The following is a 22,533-nucleotide window of genomic DNA, read 5'->3' as shown; positions in this document are numbered from 1 at the left end:
CTTGCTTGCCACTACAAGAGTTGCTACAGGTCAAAATCAGCGCTCAGTAAAAAGCCTTTGGTTGATTACCTTCATTCTGCCATTATAGGGGAGATAAGATCCTTGTTTGATTTACAAGGACAAATATCCTGGGCAGGCACCTAATATTCTAACATTTTATTTTGGGGAGACATCGAAGGCTATTTTGATGGTAGTCCAAGCAGGATACAAATGTGCCAATGCTCATTTTGATGTACTAAAAGCCATGATCATGCAAGTAACCTTAATTTGAAAAACATTATCTTTGCTGAGAGAAATAATTTGGACTGCAACAAAACTTGTTTCTAATCCTATGTGCAGGAAAACTACATAACTCTAACGAATATTTTAATTTCTTCATAAAATGCTGCCTTGAACTTGCAAGAACTTAAGAGTTTTGTAATTTTCTACATATATGAATATCAGGAAATATGAACCAAAATACGCTCAGCTAACCAAAAATATATATGCACTTTGATCCTAAGTAAACTGTAGCAACAGGAACAACTAAAAACAGTGGTAGCAGGATACCATATTGATATCTTCCGAACACTTACATCCTGAACTTGCAGGAAGTTTACAGTATAAGGAATGGGAATATGGAATAAAAACTCTACAAAAATTTGTATTTTAGAATTAGCTCCACATCCTATGTATAAACAGATGTATATACATTGTATTTATACATATGCCCATGTAAAATATATTTCAGGGCAGCACGCAATGCAGTTAGGTATCTAGACACTAGTAATTGAAAAACTAGTTCCTGGGGGAAAAAAAACCAACCTCAAACCATAGCTGGTGTACTGATCACCAGGAAAAATGAGGAAAGTAACTGATTACCAGAATGATTATGTCCCTAACCAGGCTGGATTAAGTTCCCCCATTTGCCACAGGCTTCCTGTGATACCTTGGGCCAGCATCTCTGTGCCATGCAGGTGATCTCTAAGGTGGCCAGTTATGGTGAGATGAAGAGTATAGCCACGATGGCGTGGCTCTTCCCCGAGGCACATTAACCCTGCAGAGTTAGGTGGCAAGAACCAGTGTGCTAACACAGCAGCACATCTGCTTTCACAGCTGGCCTAGCAATCACTGCACTGAGCTGCATCCTGAAAAGCTTATTTCTTCTGGATACATCTACAGCATCCAACCAGTGCAGGTCCATAGTTAGGACCTGAAACATCTCAGACCCCTAAACCAGCCTACCTCAGTCTGAACTGTGGAGAGCCCTCAAACAGAAGGGGCCAAACAGGTTTAATACCCGCGACTGGGCCTAGGCTCACACTGCCAATGGTTTGGGGAAGGCCCAGGTGTGGAGGGACTGTGTGAGCCATCAGCAGATAGCCAGACTCCAGCTGTTGCCCACAGCATCAAGCTGCTGATTTTAAGTCTTGCAACGTGGTGCCGAAAGCATAAGGAGGACCTGGTTCAGGAGGCCCAAGCCTGCTCTTCACATCGCACTGTGAACACTGTTTTTGTGGTTCTGTTCCTCTGTTCTACAGCAACAGTTCTCTACTATGCAAAGAAACTTCATGATTATAGACTGACCTGTGCTCCACTTATAAAACATCCGTGTGGTAGTATAGACTTAACTTTCAGCATGCAAATATCCACATGTGTGTTTAAGTGACAGAGGGAAATTGAGCATGTTTTTCTCAAAGAACTAGCACAGATGAACATGTCCCTGTGACACAGCATCTCATTACAACATGTATCATAATAATGCCGCAGAGGCTCTTTTCTGAGGTGTGTAGCCATGTAAAAAATTAGAAGGGGAATGATTTTTCCCAGATCATCCCACAGGGGCATATCCAGGCAACAAGCAGAACCTGTGTTCTGTTCCTCACACGGCCCCGGGTAGCAACCTGCTTTAAGTGCATGCCAGTGTATAGATGTTTTATCATCCAAATATCGCCTAAGCTTTAACTGAACATTTATAAAAAACCCAAACCTTAAAACAGAGCATCCACATTAACAGAAAAGACAAGGCATAATCCTGTTCATATTGAATGAATGTCAGAGCATGCCATTATAACATACATAATCAGCAGATACTCATCTTCACAGAAAAGAATCAGTATTTTCAGCTCAGACTGGCTCGGACAGCAGTGCACAGTCACTAAAAGGGGAGCCTGAAATCTAGCCAGATGTCCTGTGTCAAAGAACTTAATCTCATTTCCACTGATGCAGGCAGTGTCAGGACCCTAAGGTAGAGAAGGCCCCTTCCAGCAGCTGACGTTTTTAATCTGTTAGGTCAGCTGGGCCAAACCCCAAACACTGCCTTTACGCTGTATCATGTATTTCCTGCACACAAATACCAGACTCATATGCTTAAGCATTTTGCTCTATAAGGGTTAGCACCTTGCAAGATTTCACCACCTGTCAAGGAAAATGTTACTTGTCATTTTATTGCACCTGAAGCGAAGTCTAAGAACTCTCTAGAGAGGGCAGCCAGAATGTCTATAAAAATCTAATGAAGATGTAAGAATAAATTGCAATGACAAGAAAATTATAGTGAATCACAGATATTTAATAGATTCCTAAGTGCTAATTCTCTATAATGACCAGTTATAAATGAAACTTCTCTAAATTGCAGCAGCAGAATTCCAAGCCTAAAGGTAGGTCTTCAAAGTTATATAATTATACTTTTCAACACAGTTTTTTAAAAAAGTATGGGACTTACAGTCATTTCCAAGATCAGGTCTTCCGTTAGATTTTTTGACTGGATCTCGTTCAGGTAACATGTTACTTTTGTTTCCTGTGGAAGGATGTATGTACAGATGTCCCCAAGTTAGCCTTCCACAGTTGTAAGAGCAGAATATGAATACAACAGAAGATGTTTTGTTAATTAGCTCTTGGATAAAGGCATGCATAACCAACAAGAGAAACCTTGAAAATACAAAGCACTTCTATTCAGAAGAAGATGTATACAGTCAAAAGAAGTTTGTAGATAACAAGAAACAAGCTTTTGAAATTCTACAGGATATCTAAAACATTTCAAAAAATAGCCTAATAGAAAAGATTTCATCCCACACACAGAATATCGCCAATTGTTATAATAGAGAGGCAAAGCGAAAATCAACATCCAGTCAGGCATTTCAGCACAAACCTGATCATAAAGCCACATCTTTCTTAGTAGTGAGAAAATTAATAAATAGGCATCTGCCACACAAACATAGGCCAGGGGAATAACTTAGCTTTTTGAATGTGAGCTGTAAGACACTGAGGACTGATCCAAGTGAGACACAGTACTTTAGAGAGAGAAGGATGAGTCACCAAATTAAAGAAACTAATACACAGCTCTAACAACATGATCACCATGTTCACCAATGTCACCTCTGTAATGTCAAATATTGAACTAGGCTGGGAAATATAAGCTGATGATTACTTTTTTTTTACTCTATTAATTTTCTCTTTAAAAGATCCTCAAAAGATCTTTTGAATAATCATCATATTGTATAACCTGGGGAAGGCAAAAGGCCTTTCAAGCCCCTGGGAAATGGTTTAAAGCTATTCCTGTGCTTTTACACTAATTGCCAGCCAAGAATCTGTCCAGAGACATGTTACCAATAAACTGGCACTGAGAAATGTTGATCTTGCCTAAACTAACATGCTTCATCAAATACCATTTCATCCGGGAAAAATGGAATCATGTATTTCTAGAATACCAAAATGCTCCATTCTCACGTTTTCCAAAGGAAACATTCTGATTTCAAAATGACTGTTTAAAACAGAAGTCACTGCTTCATTGTATAAAAATTTATTATACAAAAGGAAGGATCAAAATGCATTATTTCACTGAAACAAGCAAGCTGTATTGACCTTACTGTTTTATTATTCATTCCAGATTTTGGTTTTCATTTCAGTATTAGGAAATAGAAAAATTCAGGCTTTCCTCATGCTAGTAGGTGACTGAGAGCATGGTACAACATTAACAACTGGAATCTGAGGACCCAGAAGCAAAGTAATACAAAATCATCTCTGGGGTTTCCATCATTTTTTTGTTTTGATATGAATCTGTGATACTGCTGCTAGTTATTCCTTGAAACCATTTTCTATTTACTTGCTTATCATACAGATTTGCCAGGTCTGCCAACTTAGATAGTAACTGTTGCATTTAGTAGTCATCTGCTGTCCCATTTCTTCACACTGCAATCAGCTGCCACATACCTAGAAAAACGGCTACTGAACACATGCAATCAGTTATACATGTACAGTAGGTCTTGAGGCAGATCTAAAAAAGACCTATTCCTTCTCTCATTCTTCCTTTTAATTTACAAACTATTTGTCACATCTTCCTTCCACTTTCTTCTGCTTTCTTTTAATAGTCTAGATATGTTAGCAATGCATTAAATGTTCCCTGCCTTTTTACATTTTCATTAACAGAGAACTACTCTGTAGGAAAACCTATATCCCCCTGTAAAGGTAAAAGATTGCTCACTGAAAGAAAGATGTTCTCCCTGTAGATACAATACTTCAGCTGTGGAAGTGTTGGGAGGAATATTTATTACATACTCTGAATTACTAAACATTGAATACTGTGATTCTTTGACAGATGGTGGAAGAAAGCATTAAGTGGGTATCAGAAATTTGTATAAAAATTAGGATGAAGACAGATTTACTTCACTAAGATTTCAACTATTTAAACTGAGTCAGTATCCAGTATAGAAAATTATTTTTACTTGGTTTTTTACTCTTCATAAAATCACTATTTCATTGTCCTTTAAGCTGATGCAATACAAATGAAATATAGAAAACAGGACCCTGAAGTTATTTTTATTTGGAGCTCAAGTTGCCAACTGAGAACACCAGGAACCACCAAAAACTACTGTAGCAGTCTCCAATAAATTGTAGTAAAATTCCACTCTGTCACATACAGTAACGCTGAGGGCTTTCTCAAAGGCCCATGTGGGGTGTGAAGATCCAATTCAATAACAAATATAAAAGTAGGACCATGACCAGAATGCAATGAGGACAACCATTATCTTCAGATAAGATTCAGATAAACTCATCCAATAAATTTGGTATCCTTTTTTTTCATCAAGCACTTTCTGGTTTTAATTCACATGAGTTGTAATATTCTATAAGTAGTATGGCAAAAACCTGCTGATGTTTTCTTGTGTTAGTACCTTGCTATGATTCCATTAACTAACATCTGAAGACAATAAACAAAAATGCATGAAGTTGACCAAAATCCAGCAGGAGCCCTCACCAAGCTTTTATTGTGAGGGGAGAGGCACCGGGGAGAAACAACACTCTAAGAGATATGGACAGCCTCTGGTTACCAGTGACACTTAACACGAAGGGGCAAGCAATGAGAACTAATGACATGGAAGCAAAGAGTGGAAAAGGCCCGTATGCTGAAGGGTATTCACGCTCCTCCTTTCCACTGAAATCAACAGGAGTTCGAAAGTCTAAATGCTTCAGAGAAACCAGTTCTTAAAACAAATAACATATGAGAAAAAAGGCCACATTAAGCCAGACTACATAAAGATGTGCTGAATTTTTGTTTAATAAATTTTCTCTTGCTTATAAATGCTTTTGTTTCTACTTCAACATTCCTAACACCCTTCCCCTCCACAAATCTGAGATGCAAGGGATTAGGATCTACACTGGACGCACTCAGTAGTAGCCTGCACCCACAGAATTCAGGTATTGCATGGTGGAACAGTAAAAAGTCTGTTAAATACAAACTCCTAAATTAGCATTTAATTCAACTGTAATGTCAAATAGTTTTATCTTTCCATGAATCAGACTAATCAGCTGATTCTAAAATATCCACTGTTTATCTTGATTATTCCCTATATTTAACTCTCAGCTTTTTGTTCTGAAAACATTTTCCTTTTCATTTATCTTGGCTACAGCTACATTAAGCAGCTTGTTGGTTTTCCTTCTGTTTGGATTTCATATTGACATTGTTACCTTCTGTCTGGGGATACATTCAGCTTCATTAAACTTGTACAGATTTGAAATCTTTCAGTAGCTTCTGTACTGTGCTGATTTTTCACTCCTGGATCCACACTTAATGCTATTTGGTGCATAAGAACTTGAGAAGGTAATGCTTTGTTTTTATTCTTATCTTCTCTTTCCACCTAATATCAAAAGCAGCCAGCTGGGGATAGTAGGTTTTCATATTTCATTTTCATCCATCTACAGTTCCCTCATTTGTAAATGAGATTAATGTTTTTAATTAATCAACACTCTTTCAAGCTTCAGAGCAATACAAATCACTTAGGTATGACCTCTTGAAAGCACTGTGTTGAGCTGTATCTGCCACAGGGCTTACTGCAGCACTAATCACAAGAATCCCAAGGACCACTTACATGCAGCTTGTCTGCAGACAACAGCACTTTGCAGTATAAAAAATGGCCAGTGGGTGAATCCCACTGAAACAGTTTGTGTGGTAAGACTATCTCAGCAACTGGCAATGCCTGCCCTGGTAGACATTTGTACTTCAGAGGCTGAACTGCATTCGTCCCTGATTCCACCTCAACTTGTCAACTGTGGTTGGTGCAAGAATTGTTCCAAAGGCCAAGAAAGGAAGAGTATGAATGCTGGGTTTAGTAATACTAACACTTGCTTCTAGACGCTGACAATGCTAAGGTCTGGGAAAGAGGAATACAGATTCCAACAATTTGTACATACCTTTATGCATAAAATGTTTCTTATAAATATTATAGAAGTTGTAAACAATACACCTACTCATATATTACACACATAGGATTTAGCAGACAATATCTGAAAGACAATTCATTCCAGTAAACGTCATTTATTTCACAGAGCTCTGCCTTCAAATAACATTTCTCTACTCAAAAACCCTGCCTGAATGAGCAGAGTTTTAATGCTAAGTGTTATGCTTTCCGACAATTAAATTTCTGTCTCTGCCCACAGAAAAGATGTAGTATCACCACACTGTGACGCCATTAAGTGTTTTGGGTTTTTTTACATCTGCTAATTCACCCTCCAATACCCCTAATCAACTCCAGCCAACTGTAGCCGAAGGTTAATTAAAGGGATTAGTGACTTTCTGGTTCACATGAAATCGTTTACCATGAATGGCCAGGAAGAACAGTGACACCTGACAAAACATCTTAGGACCCAGAACTCTCAAAGGTAACCAGACCAGATTTTTCAAAACCATATTGACTGCAGTGATGATTAGTTATATCAGGATCTTTAAATCCTCTGGACTAGGCACTTTTGTTGGAAGCTAACTACCTTTAAAGATTCTTACCCCTTTCCCCACACTCTTCATATAGTGTTTATTCAAATGGTAAATAAGAGAAATTAAGGTTTCAACTCACGTTTCTCCTTTGCATTGGGTTTCTCGTAACTTAGACGTTTGACTATTTGTTGATGAATTGGACAACAATAGACATTGTCACAAGGCAAAATGTCACAGAAATTCACTTCAGGGATCCTGCTGATGGGTTGCGTGCTCTGAGAAATTGTGCTTTCCCCCTGCAATGCTTAAGGAAAAAAAGAGACATAATTCCTACTAGTGTGTCTATTGGCATTTTATGATAGCACAGAAATTGAAAGCCTGTTACATGTATGCAGGCTAGCAGAGATACAGTACCTGCTGTAGTGGTAGACGGAGAGAGTACAACAGAACTTGAGGTACTGCTGATGAAGAAAAAGAAAAACAGTTCATTAAGAAATAGACATCAGAGTTGTGGACCAAAACAGATTGGTCCACAATCTATTACTAATTCTAATTCACTTACACTAATTCAACTACTTACCTGTAAGTCGGATGTTTTTCAAAACGTCTGTCATGAACGCTAAGTAAATATAGGGTCGATATTGTCAAAGCACTGTAGAAAGAGAATTATTCTGTAGATTTACATCCATTTCTTATGTAACATAATATGAATAATACTTTGACAGCACCTTGTCCAAATGTAGTAATGTAAGAGTAACCTATCTGATCATTTCCCCTTTAAGAGGGAAAAATTTCAGCTGAATTTAATGTGTTTTAGGTCAGATACTTGTATGCAGCTAAATTCAACACAAAATATGGTCAGTTTTCCATTGTAAATAGAATCACAACAGAAGTTCAAAGTACTCAGTTCACAGAGAGATTGTAAGCCACAGGTTTTTGGACTAGAAACAGAAAATGGCAGTCTCAGAAGTCCAGAGCATACTTTCCTTTGCACAAGTCCAGTGTCACAAGTTAAACTTTCAGAGTCACAGGACTGCCCACCACATTGGGAACAAGTCCAGCTTCATTTTACACAACAGAATCACTCTGTATATCAGAAATTGTACTTAGGCACAGAATGCTTGCATAAAATATGCAGAGTCTCACAACTCCAGCTTTGGACCTGTAGCACAAGCCACCAAGATACATTCAAGGTGCACCATACATTGCAACATGGACAGAGATTAGTTGTGTGTGCACCACATGAGTATCTCACTTTTCTAAAATTATTTCAAATTTACTATATTATCAGGCACATTCACTGTTAATTTTAATACATTGTGTTCTTTGAGTAGGAAGGGTGAGAAAAAGAAAAAAATTGCAATCTTCTTTCTGATGAGATAAGTAGAAAGGGGAAGGGAAAAATAAGTCAACTTGTTGATAATTAATTGTTACCATAGTGCCATAATAGCGATCAAAGCTATTATAGTCACCCGGAAAATCTTCATGGAGCAAGACTCTTTCCTCTCTGACAAACAAACCTAGAAAAAAAAAATGTTTGGTTAATTTAAGTGGCACATAACTAAGCTACTACTAGTAGATTAAGAAATACTACACTAGTCTCACTTTAAGTTAACCTTGTTTCATTCAGAGGAGCCATACAAGTCATCCTTATATAGGGGTCAATGTCTAAAGAGAAAAACTTAAGTAATTAAAGGCTCCCTAAAACTGTGAGTGCATTACACACTGTTGATAGTCTGGGGACACAAACATCACACAGGAAAAAAGAGTGGGTAAAAACAACAGCTCCTTCTCTTTTCTTCCTGCCATTTTTCATACTCTTGAAGTATTCCAAAATCAAATTAAGAACTCAGTAGGCAGTGGCCAGAACAAAAAGATGAGCAGCTTTCAGTATTTGCTCAGACTATGTTAAACCAGGGCTGGTGTAAACACAGAAGAAAGGCACTTTCCAAACAAGTAGGATGACCTTAGACAATGGAGCATTTTATTGTCATTATGGAATAAAGAACATTTGACCTATTATTTTCTCTTGCTCTTTGGCACTGGCAAAAGCAAGGTAGGCAAATGAGCGTTGGTTCATCTTAAAGAACAGGACTTAGCAGCCTAGGAAGACTGTCTTGAAAAAGGTCAACATATATTCCCTAACTCATTCAATCCCTGAGAAAAGGGGTCTGCTCTTTGTATACCAGGATATGGGCAAGAGGAAGTCATTCAGCAATAGCAATGACATCCTATCCAGGTCTTAACCACCTGAAAGACAGCATTAGCCAGTACAAAACAGGAGATGCTAACTGCAAACCACAGTGAAAGACTCATCCAAGGAAGAAAGCTGAGGAAGAATTATCACTGCAGACTTCCAAAGTGAAACAAGCATTTCTGTGTGAGGCTGCACTGTACCATGTGAGCACACCTACAGGCTCAACAATTGTCTCCTGTTGAGGTCTCCTCCTTCACACCATCACACAGCATGGATCTACTCTCACACACACAAGGTATAGGCAAGAAGTGGAAGTGTCTCATATGTATTTTCTATCTCAGTACAGTTAGTTTTTAAGATTCTAGCATGACACTAAATAATTCTGGCTAAGGAATTTGATCCCGTATTTAGAAACATGAAAGCTTTCACCCATATTTCAGCGCTTACAAAAGCTCTCTCATAGGCATATTTCATATATTTAATTTCACTCACCTTGCTGGATTTTAGCAGGACTGATTTTTTTGATGGCAATAGACTAGTAGCTCGACTATACCCACTGTAAGAGACAAAATCTCTTTAACATTCAAATGCTTCAGCAGCTAATAAATGAAAAAGAGACGTTTTCAATAGGGTGTTAATGTCACTTGCTTTTGCAATTTTAACATTTAAAAAGAGAAAGGCAGAAGTGTCATCAGATTCATTTTCAAGAACAAAGGCCTCCAGTTAATTCATTCAGGTGAATGCTATTAAATGCTACATTTGATTTCACAGAAAACTTGGGGAAATGGTTTAGAAATAGGAAATGCTCATCACTTCCACTAAAGCACTAATGAAGGTTCTTCCTTGCAGAAGCAGCTCTGTAGATTTCTCTTAGCAGCAATTTTCAAGCTCCAGAGCTGTAACTGGACATAATCTACCCTTGCTTTATGCAACTGAAACAATTACAAAAATTACTGCAATTTAACAGCCATTTCAAATATTAATTTTGTCAGTGAGTTAAAAAATATGAGAAATCTGCATTTTTTTGCACAACTTAATTGCTGGAAATGAGCTGAACTCCACTGTCAAGCAAAATCAGTTTTCACTTCTACCACAGAGATCACTTCAACAATTTCTGTGACAACTATCAGAGAGCATTCCAGACAGAGGTACCTGACTTTGCTCTCTTCACTGACTGTTGACTTCAAACTGCTCATCCGTTTCAGCCTGGTCAGTTTCCTGTTCCACTGTTCCAATTCTTCTATCCTGACTTCAAGATTGTTGGTTAGTTTACAAAGCTGCTTTACAGCACCAACATTCTCCATAAAGATCTGATCCTGAGAAACAAAACAATGACAAAAGTAGATACAGTATATTCATCAATCAGATGTAACAAGCAGTAATGACTATTCACAGAATTCATCTATGTCAGAATACATTGAATATTTAAAATGCAAACACAAGTTGTCTCACTGTAAATGGGACGCACTTACGACTGCAAAACCCTTTTGCCAGACTGTAAAAATTTCTTATGTTCAATTTGCAGTAAATTGAAAATGAGGACTTGCAGAAAAATTTGAAGAAGCTAAAGGGCTTTGTGGACCAAGAATTTAAACTATATTTTACCTTCATGCTGTGTTGAATTTTAAGCCTTAACAGTGTCACAACAGGCATCTACTACTTGATTTGTAGTGCTGCAGCTGAACATAGATTTCAGAATCCCTTAGCAAAATGTACATCCAACCATCTATCTACAGGATTGACTAACCTGGCTCAGACAAGCCAGAGTTTCTATCTATGTTGTACACACAACGTGAATCACACAGGAATCAGTGAGACAGGTGAAGATCCAAAACAGAGCTCAAGCTGTGATGGCATAATATTTTGTTCTCCCCTTCAACCTCTCCAGCCTCTTACAGGAGTCCTATAAGTTCCAATATTGTGATCAGCTCTGCAACTAACACAGTTCAGACACACTCCATTTACTCCTTCTGAATATTTTACCCAGGAAAAGCCCTCTATTCTTCTATCCCCTGCTTATCGCCTCGGTATCAGTCTGCTGCTGAAGAAGACCTCAGTATAACCATCCAGTTATTAAATATTTTATCCATTTCTGAGCCAAAAATGGTTACTGATCCTCTGCAGGATCATGGTAACAGCATACTTTCTTGGCTGTGTTTGAAAGAACGGCTTTCTCATACTAATGCACAACCAGACTGATGCCATTAAACCTTGGATGAAGCTATTACTGTAGTTAACGTTGCTAAGTGTTCCAGTCTACTCAAGTCATGCAGAAGTAAGGCAAAAGCAGAGTTTTGCCTTTCACGTTGTAAATGCCACACACACCTTTCTTTTAAAGGTGACTGTATTCCACAAAAACAGACAGTATTTTGTATAAACAGAACCAGAGCACACGTATCAGTGGCAAGTTGCAAACTTCTCTACTGCCAGAAGACCAACAGCCTGTTTAACTAAAAAGTGACTTCAGAATAACCTCCTGTGCCTAGAACTGTGAAATCATTTATATGGTCACTTGTCCTCATATCAACGATATGTAGCATCTGTCCTTCCCATTCTCTTCAAATCATGCATGAATCTCTTCTAGGTGACTTCAACTAGCTAAGAAAATGGCTCATCTGGCAAAATGAAGGAATACTTTCTTTGGGAAAAAGGACTGATTAGAGTTTTACTGCCTCACTGATGACATATTAGTGAGCACAGTGCAATTGAGAAGAGAAGAAAGATTCTTGTCCCAAAATAGCAAATTTCCACACGGTTGAGATGTTTCTCTAGAAAGTAGCAGAGCCTGGTTCAAATGTGTAATGCAATCCATTACTTTTACAGAGTTTGACAGCTCCAAACAGGTAACTGACAAAGAAACACAACCAAACCAGCCAATATCCTGCTTATCTGGAACTAAACTTGGAATGTGAGGTAACAAAGTTCAAGGCCTCGTCACCTACCTAACTGAAAGCAAAGATATGAAGCAATGTCCATTTACTACTGAAGGTGCTGAGCTATTCTGGAGTTGGGAGCTCCAGACATTTAAAGCACATGTTCCATTTGGACATCAAATATTCCAAATCTCTGAATTCAATACACATCTTAAACTGTAGACACAGATCTCTCCTGCCCCTGTCCCCCAAAAGGTCACAGAATGGGCATTCACATTCTCTACCACAGGTGTTAGCAGAAAGAGGAGAAAGCACAGATTTACCTAACCGTATTAAAACATCGTCAAAGTGTTTATGAAGTGATCCCAGACCAAGCTAAGTAGTCAAGAAAATGCTAAACAGCAAATAAGCCATTGCTGTAACAACTCATTCCTGCTTGGGCCACATCCACGGTAGAATCACACCCTGCAGGGTGCAGCAGGCTTTCTCTATTTGCTAGGTCACATCCCTGGAAGACATCCTGGCGAGCGTTGTCAGAGACCCAAGCTATAGAGGAGAAAGGGAACACGATGGGCCCAAACAGCAGTGCTGTGAGGCACTGTTACAGGTGGTATGTTGTGTGATATTTCAGCAAAGACAGATGTAAATCAAAAGCTCAATTGTCCAACCTAAAAGTTTTGTCAGAAAAAAACTGACTAGCCCAAAGCAGTTTTGTGGGAGCTCAAAAATGCAAATGACACTGCATCTGGCACAAAATGTAACAGGAAGGGCTAAAGGGCAAAATGAACCTAGTGTCACTATCTAACACCACTGCTCTTCTATGAGCATCTAGAAATCAGCTACAGGCTGGAACCCTGACCAAATACAGCAAATTTTCTAAAAGACTCCTTTTCAACAGTATCTCTAGAAAGTGATTTTTCCACAGCTTTATTCAATGCAATATAATTTATTCAATTATTCATGCTTCCTTTATATGGAATACATCCTATGAATTTAACTTATTGGTAGCCTATCAAAAAAAGTGAAATGTAGTATTTTTTATAGGTATTTTCTCCAAGTTTGGTGGTGTGAACTTGTGTTTTCTATAGAATAATGAAAGAATGCATGATTTTAACGAATATAGGATCATGTTCATGACATCATCCAGACAAGACAAGGTCTGCAAGACCAATCTGTAAAACGTCCCTCTTCCCATTATCGGTTGTAAGCGGGAAAAAACTGGGAAGTGGTCCTTGACCTGCAGTAACCAGTGCACAACAGAGGGACTGCTCTGAGCAATGTTGTGGACAAGCGCTGTCTGAAGTCATGTGTGACTGGACTCTGTGACTGACAGTCCCTTGCAGTCCTATTTCTACAGGAAAAGTAGGGGAAGAGAGCACAGGACAATAGACTAGGCATTGTTTCCAACCTATGAGCATGGTAATTACTTTGTGTGCCATAAACATTTTATAGTATATGATTTTGAAGCTATAATAAGAATTTCAGATGGCAAAAAAACCTTCCCACAGAGCACACAGAGTTAGCATTTATATTTGGTATGAAGTCATTACACCAGGACTACAGTAAGGAAGCTTTTATTTAACAAATAGAATGCCATCATTGCTTAATTCGCTTCTGGAACACTTAATTAACTTAAACACTTAAACACAAAAGAATGTTTCAGAGTCCCACTTGTTGGACCAATGCTATGAAATCGCTATCCACCTTTATTCAGCAAAGTTAGTTTTTTTCCTTTTTTATTGTATATTTATTATTATTATGAGATTTTAATGTAAATACTTTTTGTCATTAAAAGACTTAGCCATTTACTAACACCTGGCAGTTCAGTTTTTCTCAATGATTTGCCAAACACTATTTTTGTAAATACATGTGGAGGCCTACAGCTTTGTATAAAGCACAGTGTGTGTTTACAGCTCCATATACGAAAGGAACAGTTTAAATGCACAGCTCCACTTTCTCAAGACCATACCTTGTCAACCATGAGGAAATTTTCTATTTTTTCTCCATCGTTACAAGAAACATCTCCAACTTCTTTAACAGCTTGAGGTAAAAGCTCCTTCACTTCCTGGGCTATTATTCCTGTTCACAAGATAACATAAACTAAAGTCAGGAAACACAGTGGCATACCATATACAGTGATTGTGTGCTTTGAGTTGACCATCCTAAAAGCTACAGGTAGGGCCAAACATGATCTAGAATTTCTCTGTGGTAGGAAAATCCAGGATTTCACTTTTTTTTTTTTTCCATTCCACAGAAAACAAACAGAAACCTTTAGAATTCCCATTTCTCTGCAATAAGAACAAAATTGTTTGTGATCACATACTTCATTTTCATTAAACATCTGGAAAAATAACCTCCTATCTTTAAAAATTGAAACAGAAGTTGGAAAATTACCAGAAATACTTAATTTTGGCATTTTTATATCACAAGAGAAACACAGGAAAGTGTGCAATTGTAGTATCCTAAGAAATGAGGATGAAATAGCAGGGTGTTAAAAGGCACTATGGCACAATGAACAACAGTGGAAGTTAATGAAAAATGGGAACAGAGCTTGCTGAATACCTGTTTCATGGCTATTTTTTATTCCCATAACAGATGCAAATTCAGGCTTGTAGTCATACTCCACCAGCCTCATTTGTGTTATTCTTCTCAACTGCTCATTCGTATCAACCTAGTTGGACAAATACAAAGATTCGTATGTTGAAATATTAAGAATGGTCATGGCCACTAGGACTTCAGTGAGATAGCAACAAGCCTGACATGGCCACTTGGCCAATCTTTGCATCGAAAAATATGGACAATCTTCCCATTCCCCATTAGCAGAGTGTAATTTGTATTTGTATTGCCAGTTACCTTTCAGTCTGACAACTCCCATTTACACAGATATCCCCAGCTTCTAAGGTCAGCCTCTTCCAAAGTCCATAGGCCGTGGCTCTACAGAGCCCAGCAGTACAACCGATTTCTTTAGGCCAGCATTTCAGCACGCCCAGGATAAAGAAGCTGCTTCACATGTCAGAACAATGATTTGCACATGTGCTGTGGTGCGAACATAAATGCCCTAAATACTCCACAGCCCTCACCTCCTGGATATTCTGTTTTGCTCGGCTGTCAGATGGGTGCATGACTCTGCCCATAACTTTTGCATTTCCACAGACAACCAGTGCTTCGTCTGGTGCATCTGTGTTAATTCCTACTCGACCATGATAGACTATCGTCTCTGGAACATGTCCTTTCTGCCACAGTACATCACTGTCATTCTCAAACTGCCCTGGGTTAGATGCCTGGAAGAAAAAAAATTATGTTTAAAGATATAGTATAGGATAGATGCACTATTGCTTATTCCATCAGGGAAAATAAAATGCCAAATCTTTAATATTTAAATTGTCTTCAAGAGCTTTTCTAACACACCAACAGAAAAAACCGGAGTGGAGTCACTTCTACGTAAGTTTCTACTCCAAATCTTTAATATTTAAATTGTCTTCAAGAGCTTTTCTAACACACCAACAGAAAAAACCGGAGTGGAGTCACTTCTACGTAAGTTTCTACTCCAAATCTTTAATATTTAAATTGTCTTCAAGAGCTTTTCTAACACACCAACAGAAAAAACCGGAGTGGAGTCACTTCTACGTAAGTTTCTACTCATACAGCATTGACCTCATCGCTTTTTTCCTTGAATTCTACTTTATTATCACCTTAAGCTAAATTATCAATGTCCAAAGCTTTCCAAATTTTAACTTTGACATTGTGCCACATAACCATTTATTTACCAGCAAATTTTAGCTGAGGCTGGAAATCAGAAAAGAGCAAACAAGACAGAGATTAAACACATGTAGTTCATAAAATCCTCTGTAATGTTTGAAACTAACTCATATTAGAAATTTCATGTCAAGGAAACAGGGTCTTTCAAAGAACACCAAAAAAACAACGGAGTGTGTTTAATTAGAAGAGGCATTTGATTTCAGCAATTAATTTTGTTATTTTTCTTTTTTAAACTTTCAATTCAGGCTTTAAAATTTGAATCTGAACAAAAGCATGATCACTATAAAAAGTTCGCACTCATTTAAAGAAGCCAGGCTTTCACAAGGCTTTGCCATCTAAAAGTCATGGTGCTGTGCGCTTATCACTGTTTGCCACAATTAGAGCATGATCTGACATGCCTGATAACCACTACTCAGCTGGTAGTTTTGTTACATTATGTTTGAGCATATAAAGGGCCTGAACATGAGTTGCTTTCTCTTTCAGTGCATTTGCACAGCTTTGCCACTTTAAGGTAGCCAGTGGCTGGCTCACTGTACCCTGCCACTGAAGCCCTGTCAGACATCTGGAAAACTAATTTTTTTTTTCTTTCTAGTTTTCCTGTTGATATTTTCACCACTTCAAATCACAGCCTCTTGATTCTTCTGCTTTCTGCCTTCTTTTTTCTTTGTCTGGAATAGTGGCCAGGTTTGCAAAATCTCATTCCCTGGATTCCTATTAAAAAACTGTCTCAGACACATCAAAGGAGCTCTCTTCATTGAAGTTTCAAAATAATCTATATATTAAAAATGGTAGAAAAATATAAATTTCTAAATCTTACATAAAAATATATACCTTATAAGGTAACAATAATCCCAAGGATGAGTCAAATACGAAAATTCAACAGCTTTCCCAAATTAGTGAAGAGATTATATTTGTAACACTGCTAGATGCAGAAAGAGAAATTCAGACGAAAGCAGTATTGTGGAAATTAAGGGACAAAAAAGGAAAAGAACTAAATATGCAGGAATGATACAAACACAATGCTTCAGTGTCCTGAAATAAAAGAACCCACAGCAACAGCCAGGATGATAAAACTTCTCAGCAGGGCAGAAAACTACTGAACTCCAAACATTGCCTTCAAAGCCCTTTCACAGCTCCACCCAGAAACGAGCTCTCGACCATATTGCCCTCCAAAAACCTAACCGTAACTGCAGGAAGAGGGTTTATGGCACAAGAGGACACAAAGTTATGGCCCAGATCAAAAAGGAGCCAGGACTGAAACTATCTGAAAGCCCTCATCTTCCTTTGGCAGCCCCTGTGCAAGACCACGCATACTGAGGATTTGCACTTTTGATCTCTCCAAACCCTAATGCTAAACCAGGCTGTAATCATAAGCCTAGGCAGACAATGTGCTGCCAAAAAGGACCCAATCAATGACCTACAAAAAATTATGCCAGGACTAAAAGCTTTTGACAGCCCTTACCTTTCTTTGGAGGCCTCTTCCCAGTCCCACTTACTACACTAGAGCTCTTGGTCTTATTCAACTCTAAAACAAAATGCTAAGCCTATTTCTCACCACAAGCCAAAGATTAGAAAGACTCCACGCAAACAAGAAGCTTCTTGATTGGCCCACATGAAAAAGTTTGCTGGACTGCAATCTTCCGGAGGCCCTCACCATCCATTGCAGCCCCACCACATGGCACCTATGCATTTCCTATCTTTCTAAGCCCTAACATAATCTTTGCCCTAGAAATAACCCTAATCCTACACTATGCCCAGTGCAAACATTAAGCACTAGCTATCGATCACACAAAAAAGGCACCAGTACTGAAAGCTTTTGGCAGCCTGCACCTTCCCTTGGCAGCCTCCTCACAACCCCACTCATGCTGGGGCTCTGCAGTTTCTCTCTCTCCTAACCCTAACCCTCCATAGCTCCTGTTACAATAGAGCTCTGGGGTTTTTCTGTCTTTCAAGTCTAACTCTAACTGTAGGCTAAAGCTGAGTACTAAAAGGAAAACTTCATGTGGATCAGAGCACTGAAAAGTAATGGTCATGAGGAAGACAGACCAATTCTTCCTTTTTCTATTTTGAAACCTATATTGCAACCACCAAATTAAGAGCTGGTACACTCTGGAAACACACTGGAAAGGGGCAGCTATGGGTCTTAATCTTTCTAGAGCTGCTTGACCTTCTTTCCTTGCATTTTTTTTCATTCTCATCCTCCTTTGAAAATGAAGCATCTAGCCAATGAAAGCATTAACCAAATTCCTGGTAAGTGCAGGAAATTGTTTCACCTCAAAGAAAAAACAATCTGGAGAAATCAAGGTATATTGTATTAGAATTCACAACAAGCTTTCTTTTTAAATTCTTCTATAGCTCTACTTTTAACAGTTTAAACTCCCAATAATTAAAAGATAAAAACATACTCATACAATATGCAACTGTAATTTTTTTCCTCAATATTTTGATTCAATGGTAATTTTTATGCCCAAGAATCACCCCCCCAGTCTCCTGTGAACATCAAACCAGTTTTATAAATACTTTTCACACAAAAGCAATATAAATTTCTACCTACCCTCACAATGATCTTTTCAGAGACATTTGCAGACAGTAGGTAGAATTGGTCCTGAGAGACAGCATACAGTCCAACTACCAGCATGAAGTATCTAATTTGAAATTGATTTAATCAAGATAATAATTGAAGTAATGTCTTCTCACAGAAAAAAATAAATCTTTTAAATGCAACTGCTATTACTGATACATAAAAACATAGGCAGAACATTTTCTTGCTTCCTTCATCCTCAAGTAATATGCTCTTTCAAGCCCACAATCACTGAAGATGAACAAAAATTACAGTAATTTTGACAAATTTAAGTAATGAAGACTCAAAGGTGAAGATCCTTCCTTCCCCAGCAGAAAACGATCACTATTTGGTTTTTTGGCTGCCTGATTTCGTCAGCCAACTTCTGGCTATGATTTCCTGAAAGGATCTCTAACGATGAGGATGAGATATTTTCTTTTATTCTCACATCATTCTGTGACTCTAGAAGAGAGGCCTTTAGGCAGATACCAAGTATCACAAAATTTGAAATTAAGAAAATATCACAGGATTTGGCAACACTGAGATTTTTCACAAACATCAGCTCCAGTCTAAAGTAGACCTTTTCTTTTCCGCTTCACACACACAGGCCAACTAGCTACAGCAATACCTCTGGTCAGGATTAGGTTTCCCCTTTTTTCTCATATTATTTGCTGTTGTTTCACTGAAATGCAACCTTCCCAGTGTGACTTTAGTTATCTGGTCCCCTGGCAGATCAACTCTAAAATAGAAAAGGAAACAAGATCAGGGAAATAAGCATTTGGAGATCCACCTGGCTCAAGCCAGATTTCCTCAAACTCATTAAAACAGTTTTGAGAAAAACTAACAAATGAAAAAACAGAGGAAGCCCAGTAAAAATGCTGTAACTCTGGTTTATAAAAATGCATTAAAAACACAGTGACTATGTCAAGGAGATAAACAGGATAAAGCACCAGCAGAGAGAAACTGTTCTTAGTAATAGGAGTCTTGTGTTTCGTGGTCTGTTTGTACGCAGTCTTGAACATAATAAAACGGTATGTGTTCCACATGATGGGTATTTGTTCCTTGCCAAGGTTAACATTGCTTATTATTGGATCTGAATTTCCACATTAAAATAAATAAATTTTACTGCTTCTCCTTTTTTTCACCTGCATCTAATTTGTATGTCTGGAAGAATAAAATGTACACCTATGTCTCAAATACATAGTGGCACTGCTCCTGTAAGTGATAAATAATATGAATAAACAGTTTGCATGGAGGAAACCACAGTCCACTGAACAGTCACCCACAAAACAATTTACACATACCCAGAATCTGTTCGTCAGTATGCAAAAGGAAGAAAAATGCCATGATGGAGGTAATTTAGTGAAAATCGAGCTCTTCTCCCAAGGACAAAACTCATTTTTGCAGATTGTATATTGCAGCCTTTATTATAGCACTGTCCTGTCAAACTCGACATTGTCTTATCTTTTTCTGGTTTAAGGCTTATTTAATAATTTATAGAGAACAGAACAGCTCCAACAGAAGACACTTATGCCAGAAGAACAAACATTGATTCTGCCAGTGAGTTAAGATGCAGAAGAATGGCAGAGAGTTCCAGGGAGAAGCTGCATGTATGTTTCTAGCACAGGCACCCCCACCTTAAAAGCACTGCAAATACATCTCATGCCCATGTAGAACAGGAACATTACTGACATTTTTTAAGATGGGAAATGCATCTGCCATACAGCTCTAAATACCATACAACAGTGTTGCTAGCTGAATATAAGTATTTTGGATAGAGATACTTAACACATTTGTAAAGCTGCTGAAAATTTTCCTTAATGAAGGGAGACCAGGTATATATTACTACTGTAATTCTATGTGCACACCCAGACTGGAATTTGGATAAAGATCAGAAGATTGGCTTAGAGCTACTCTAAGTTTCCAAGAAACAACTACTTCACATTTCCAGCCAATCAAGTATTGAAATAAAATGGAATAAATTTCTCAAAATTCTTACTTAACAGGATGGAAAGTTTTTTTGCTTCGATCTGACTGAGACTGTTCAATAGCAATTGTTTGATTTGGAGCTTCCACCTATAAAGAAAAAAGAATTTTCAAAAATAACAAGAACATTAAATTTTCAAACATAAAATTTGCAATAGAAATTAATAGGCAAATTGTGTCTGAAACAGTGAAATCTCTCTCATTTCTCATGGAACTGTATCGAAAGTAACATGGGAATTGACTCCTGATCAATTGACACCTGACAGTGCTGTGTTTCAGCTAGTCTGAAGGCCCAAATCATTCCGTGGATGTAATTAGAAAGGGAAAAAAAGGAAAAGTAATGCATTAATTTGCAAAAGAAAATTTGCTTTCTGAATCTAGGCTGTTATTGGCTCATTCTACCCCAAAGCATAAATGTAGATATTTAACATGAGAATAGAACCTATGCAAGGTAGTTCCATAAGTTATTTTAATGTAAAATTCTGTACCTTTCTGGAATGGTACCAAGCAGCACTTTGCTTCAGATGGGAACAGATGACAGTAATATTCACTGATTTCTTCTGCATTAGAATGCATTAAGCAAACTGGTAGTAACTGCCTTGTAAAGCAGCTACATGGAATTTTTAAATCACTGAATTTTGGTAGTAAGTAAAAAACCTGGTAAAATCTTTCCGAAATTTGGTTCTTAAAATGAAAATGGAAAGTCTGGCAAGAATAAATGGGGAAATTTTGTTGGTTTTCCACATGTGAATTGTCCAGGAAAAACAGATTTGATTCTTTTTCTTTGCTTTGTGAAGTGGTTTTTTCAACACATCTTTTTGACCAATGGGTAGACTGGCCACCCACACACCAGATGATGCCCCTGCACTGCCCACAGAGGGAACAAAATTTCAGCAAAAGGGAGGGAAGTAGTGAAACCATGGCAAACAGGCAAATATGACATCTTTCAGCATACATCAGCACAAACATCCATAAAACATCACTTTTTTGCAAAAGAGTACCACACAGAAGTCACTAGTAACTTAAAACAGTTCTCTTTTGCCAGTTCTTGGTCAAAAATGACTAAGAGACGAGTTCATTTCAATTATTTACCTTATCCTGTGGATAATCACATACTAACTTATTAAAAGTAATAATCACAAAAAAGAGAAATACTTGCCTTTATTCCAAAAGCTTTCAAGTAAAACTTTTCTATTGGTTTCGCCCCCAGCTGAGTTTTGACATATTTTGGATGTCCAGTGATTCCAATATGGACTGTGATTTGGAAATGATTCTTCTTCTGGCATACAAAGGCATCATCTGTTGTTGAAAAATTAAATCCTTTATCTGTGACAATGTGATATCCTACAGCGGGTCTACAAAAACAAGAAGAAAGAATAGCAACTTTAATTACAGGTATATTTGAGTCACATCTTGAGTTCCTATTTTTTATGTGGTCTGAAAATACATCTGATTTTTACTGACAAAATGGGAGCCAAAATACATTTTTACTATCACCAGTTCTACCAGTGTTTTCTTCTTAGCCTCTTAGAGGTGTAAAAATGAAAATGCATATAAAGTGTACTCTAATTCTAGTCTGACATATGAAATGTTTGGAAACCAGAGGTGGACAAGCTTACATAATCCTCACTTACAAATCTGGTATAAAGGAACTCGGTTCACCTAAAAGCACAACCAGACCTTTTAGTGTACTCAAACATTCATTATAACATTGCTATAAACAACAGAGCTGAACTAGTGCTGCAGACAACGACGTGATTATGAGCTAGCAAGACTCCCTATTTTGTTCGCAAATTCTCACACCAATTGCTTCTGCAGAAGCTGCTGGGATTCGAATAAGGCTTTACTCAGGCTAAAAGAAAGCTATCGATACTGACCCTCTGGCCAGTTGACTATAAAACTCTCCTTTATAATGTTGTCCGTCCTACCCCAACTAAGGAAACCCTATTCCGTTTATTCAAAGGGCTAATCTGTC

The 22,533-nt window shown here is 37.9% G+C and overlaps 1 protein-coding gene across 1 annotated transcript in view; it reads right to left on the bottom strand.

Moving 5' to 3' along the window:
• Positions 1-22,533, bottom strand: part of MYRFL (myelin regulatory factor like) — a 44,746-nt gene that overhangs the window by 5,531 nt on the left and 16,682 nt on the right. Inside the window, exons 7-20 of the mRNA XM_059816343.1 lie at positions 21,718-21,913; positions 20,572-20,648; positions 19,201-19,311; positions 18,567-18,657; positions 15,334-15,534; positions 14,816-14,924; positions 14,223-14,332; positions 10,533-10,696; positions 9,873-9,936; positions 8,618-8,703; positions 7,764-7,835; positions 7,598-7,644; positions 7,323-7,487; positions 2,702-2,776 (exon numbers count right to left, since the gene is read on the bottom strand). Coding sequence (XP_059672326.1) covers positions 2,702-2,776; positions 7,323-7,487; positions 7,598-7,644; positions 7,764-7,835; positions 8,618-8,703; positions 9,873-9,936; positions 10,533-10,696; positions 14,223-14,332; positions 14,816-14,924; positions 15,334-15,534; positions 18,567-18,657; positions 19,201-19,311; positions 20,572-20,648; positions 21,718-21,913 — 1,568 coding nt within the window. The remainder of the gene's footprint in view (positions 1-2,701; positions 2,777-7,322; positions 7,488-7,597; positions 7,645-7,763; positions 7,836-8,617; positions 8,704-9,872; positions 9,937-10,532; positions 10,697-14,222; positions 14,333-14,815; positions 14,925-15,333; positions 15,535-18,566; positions 18,658-19,200; positions 19,312-20,571; positions 20,649-21,717; positions 21,914-22,533) is intronic.

The sequence above is a fragment of the Gavia stellata genome, chromosome 4 (assembly GCF_030936135.1).
Source record: "Gavia stellata isolate bGavSte3 chromosome 4, bGavSte3.hap2, whole genome shotgun sequence".
Classification (NCBI taxonomy): domain Eukaryota; kingdom Metazoa; phylum Chordata; class Aves; order Gaviiformes; family Gaviidae; genus Gavia; species Gavia stellata.
This window is presented reverse-complemented; position numbering and strand designations above follow the sequence as displayed.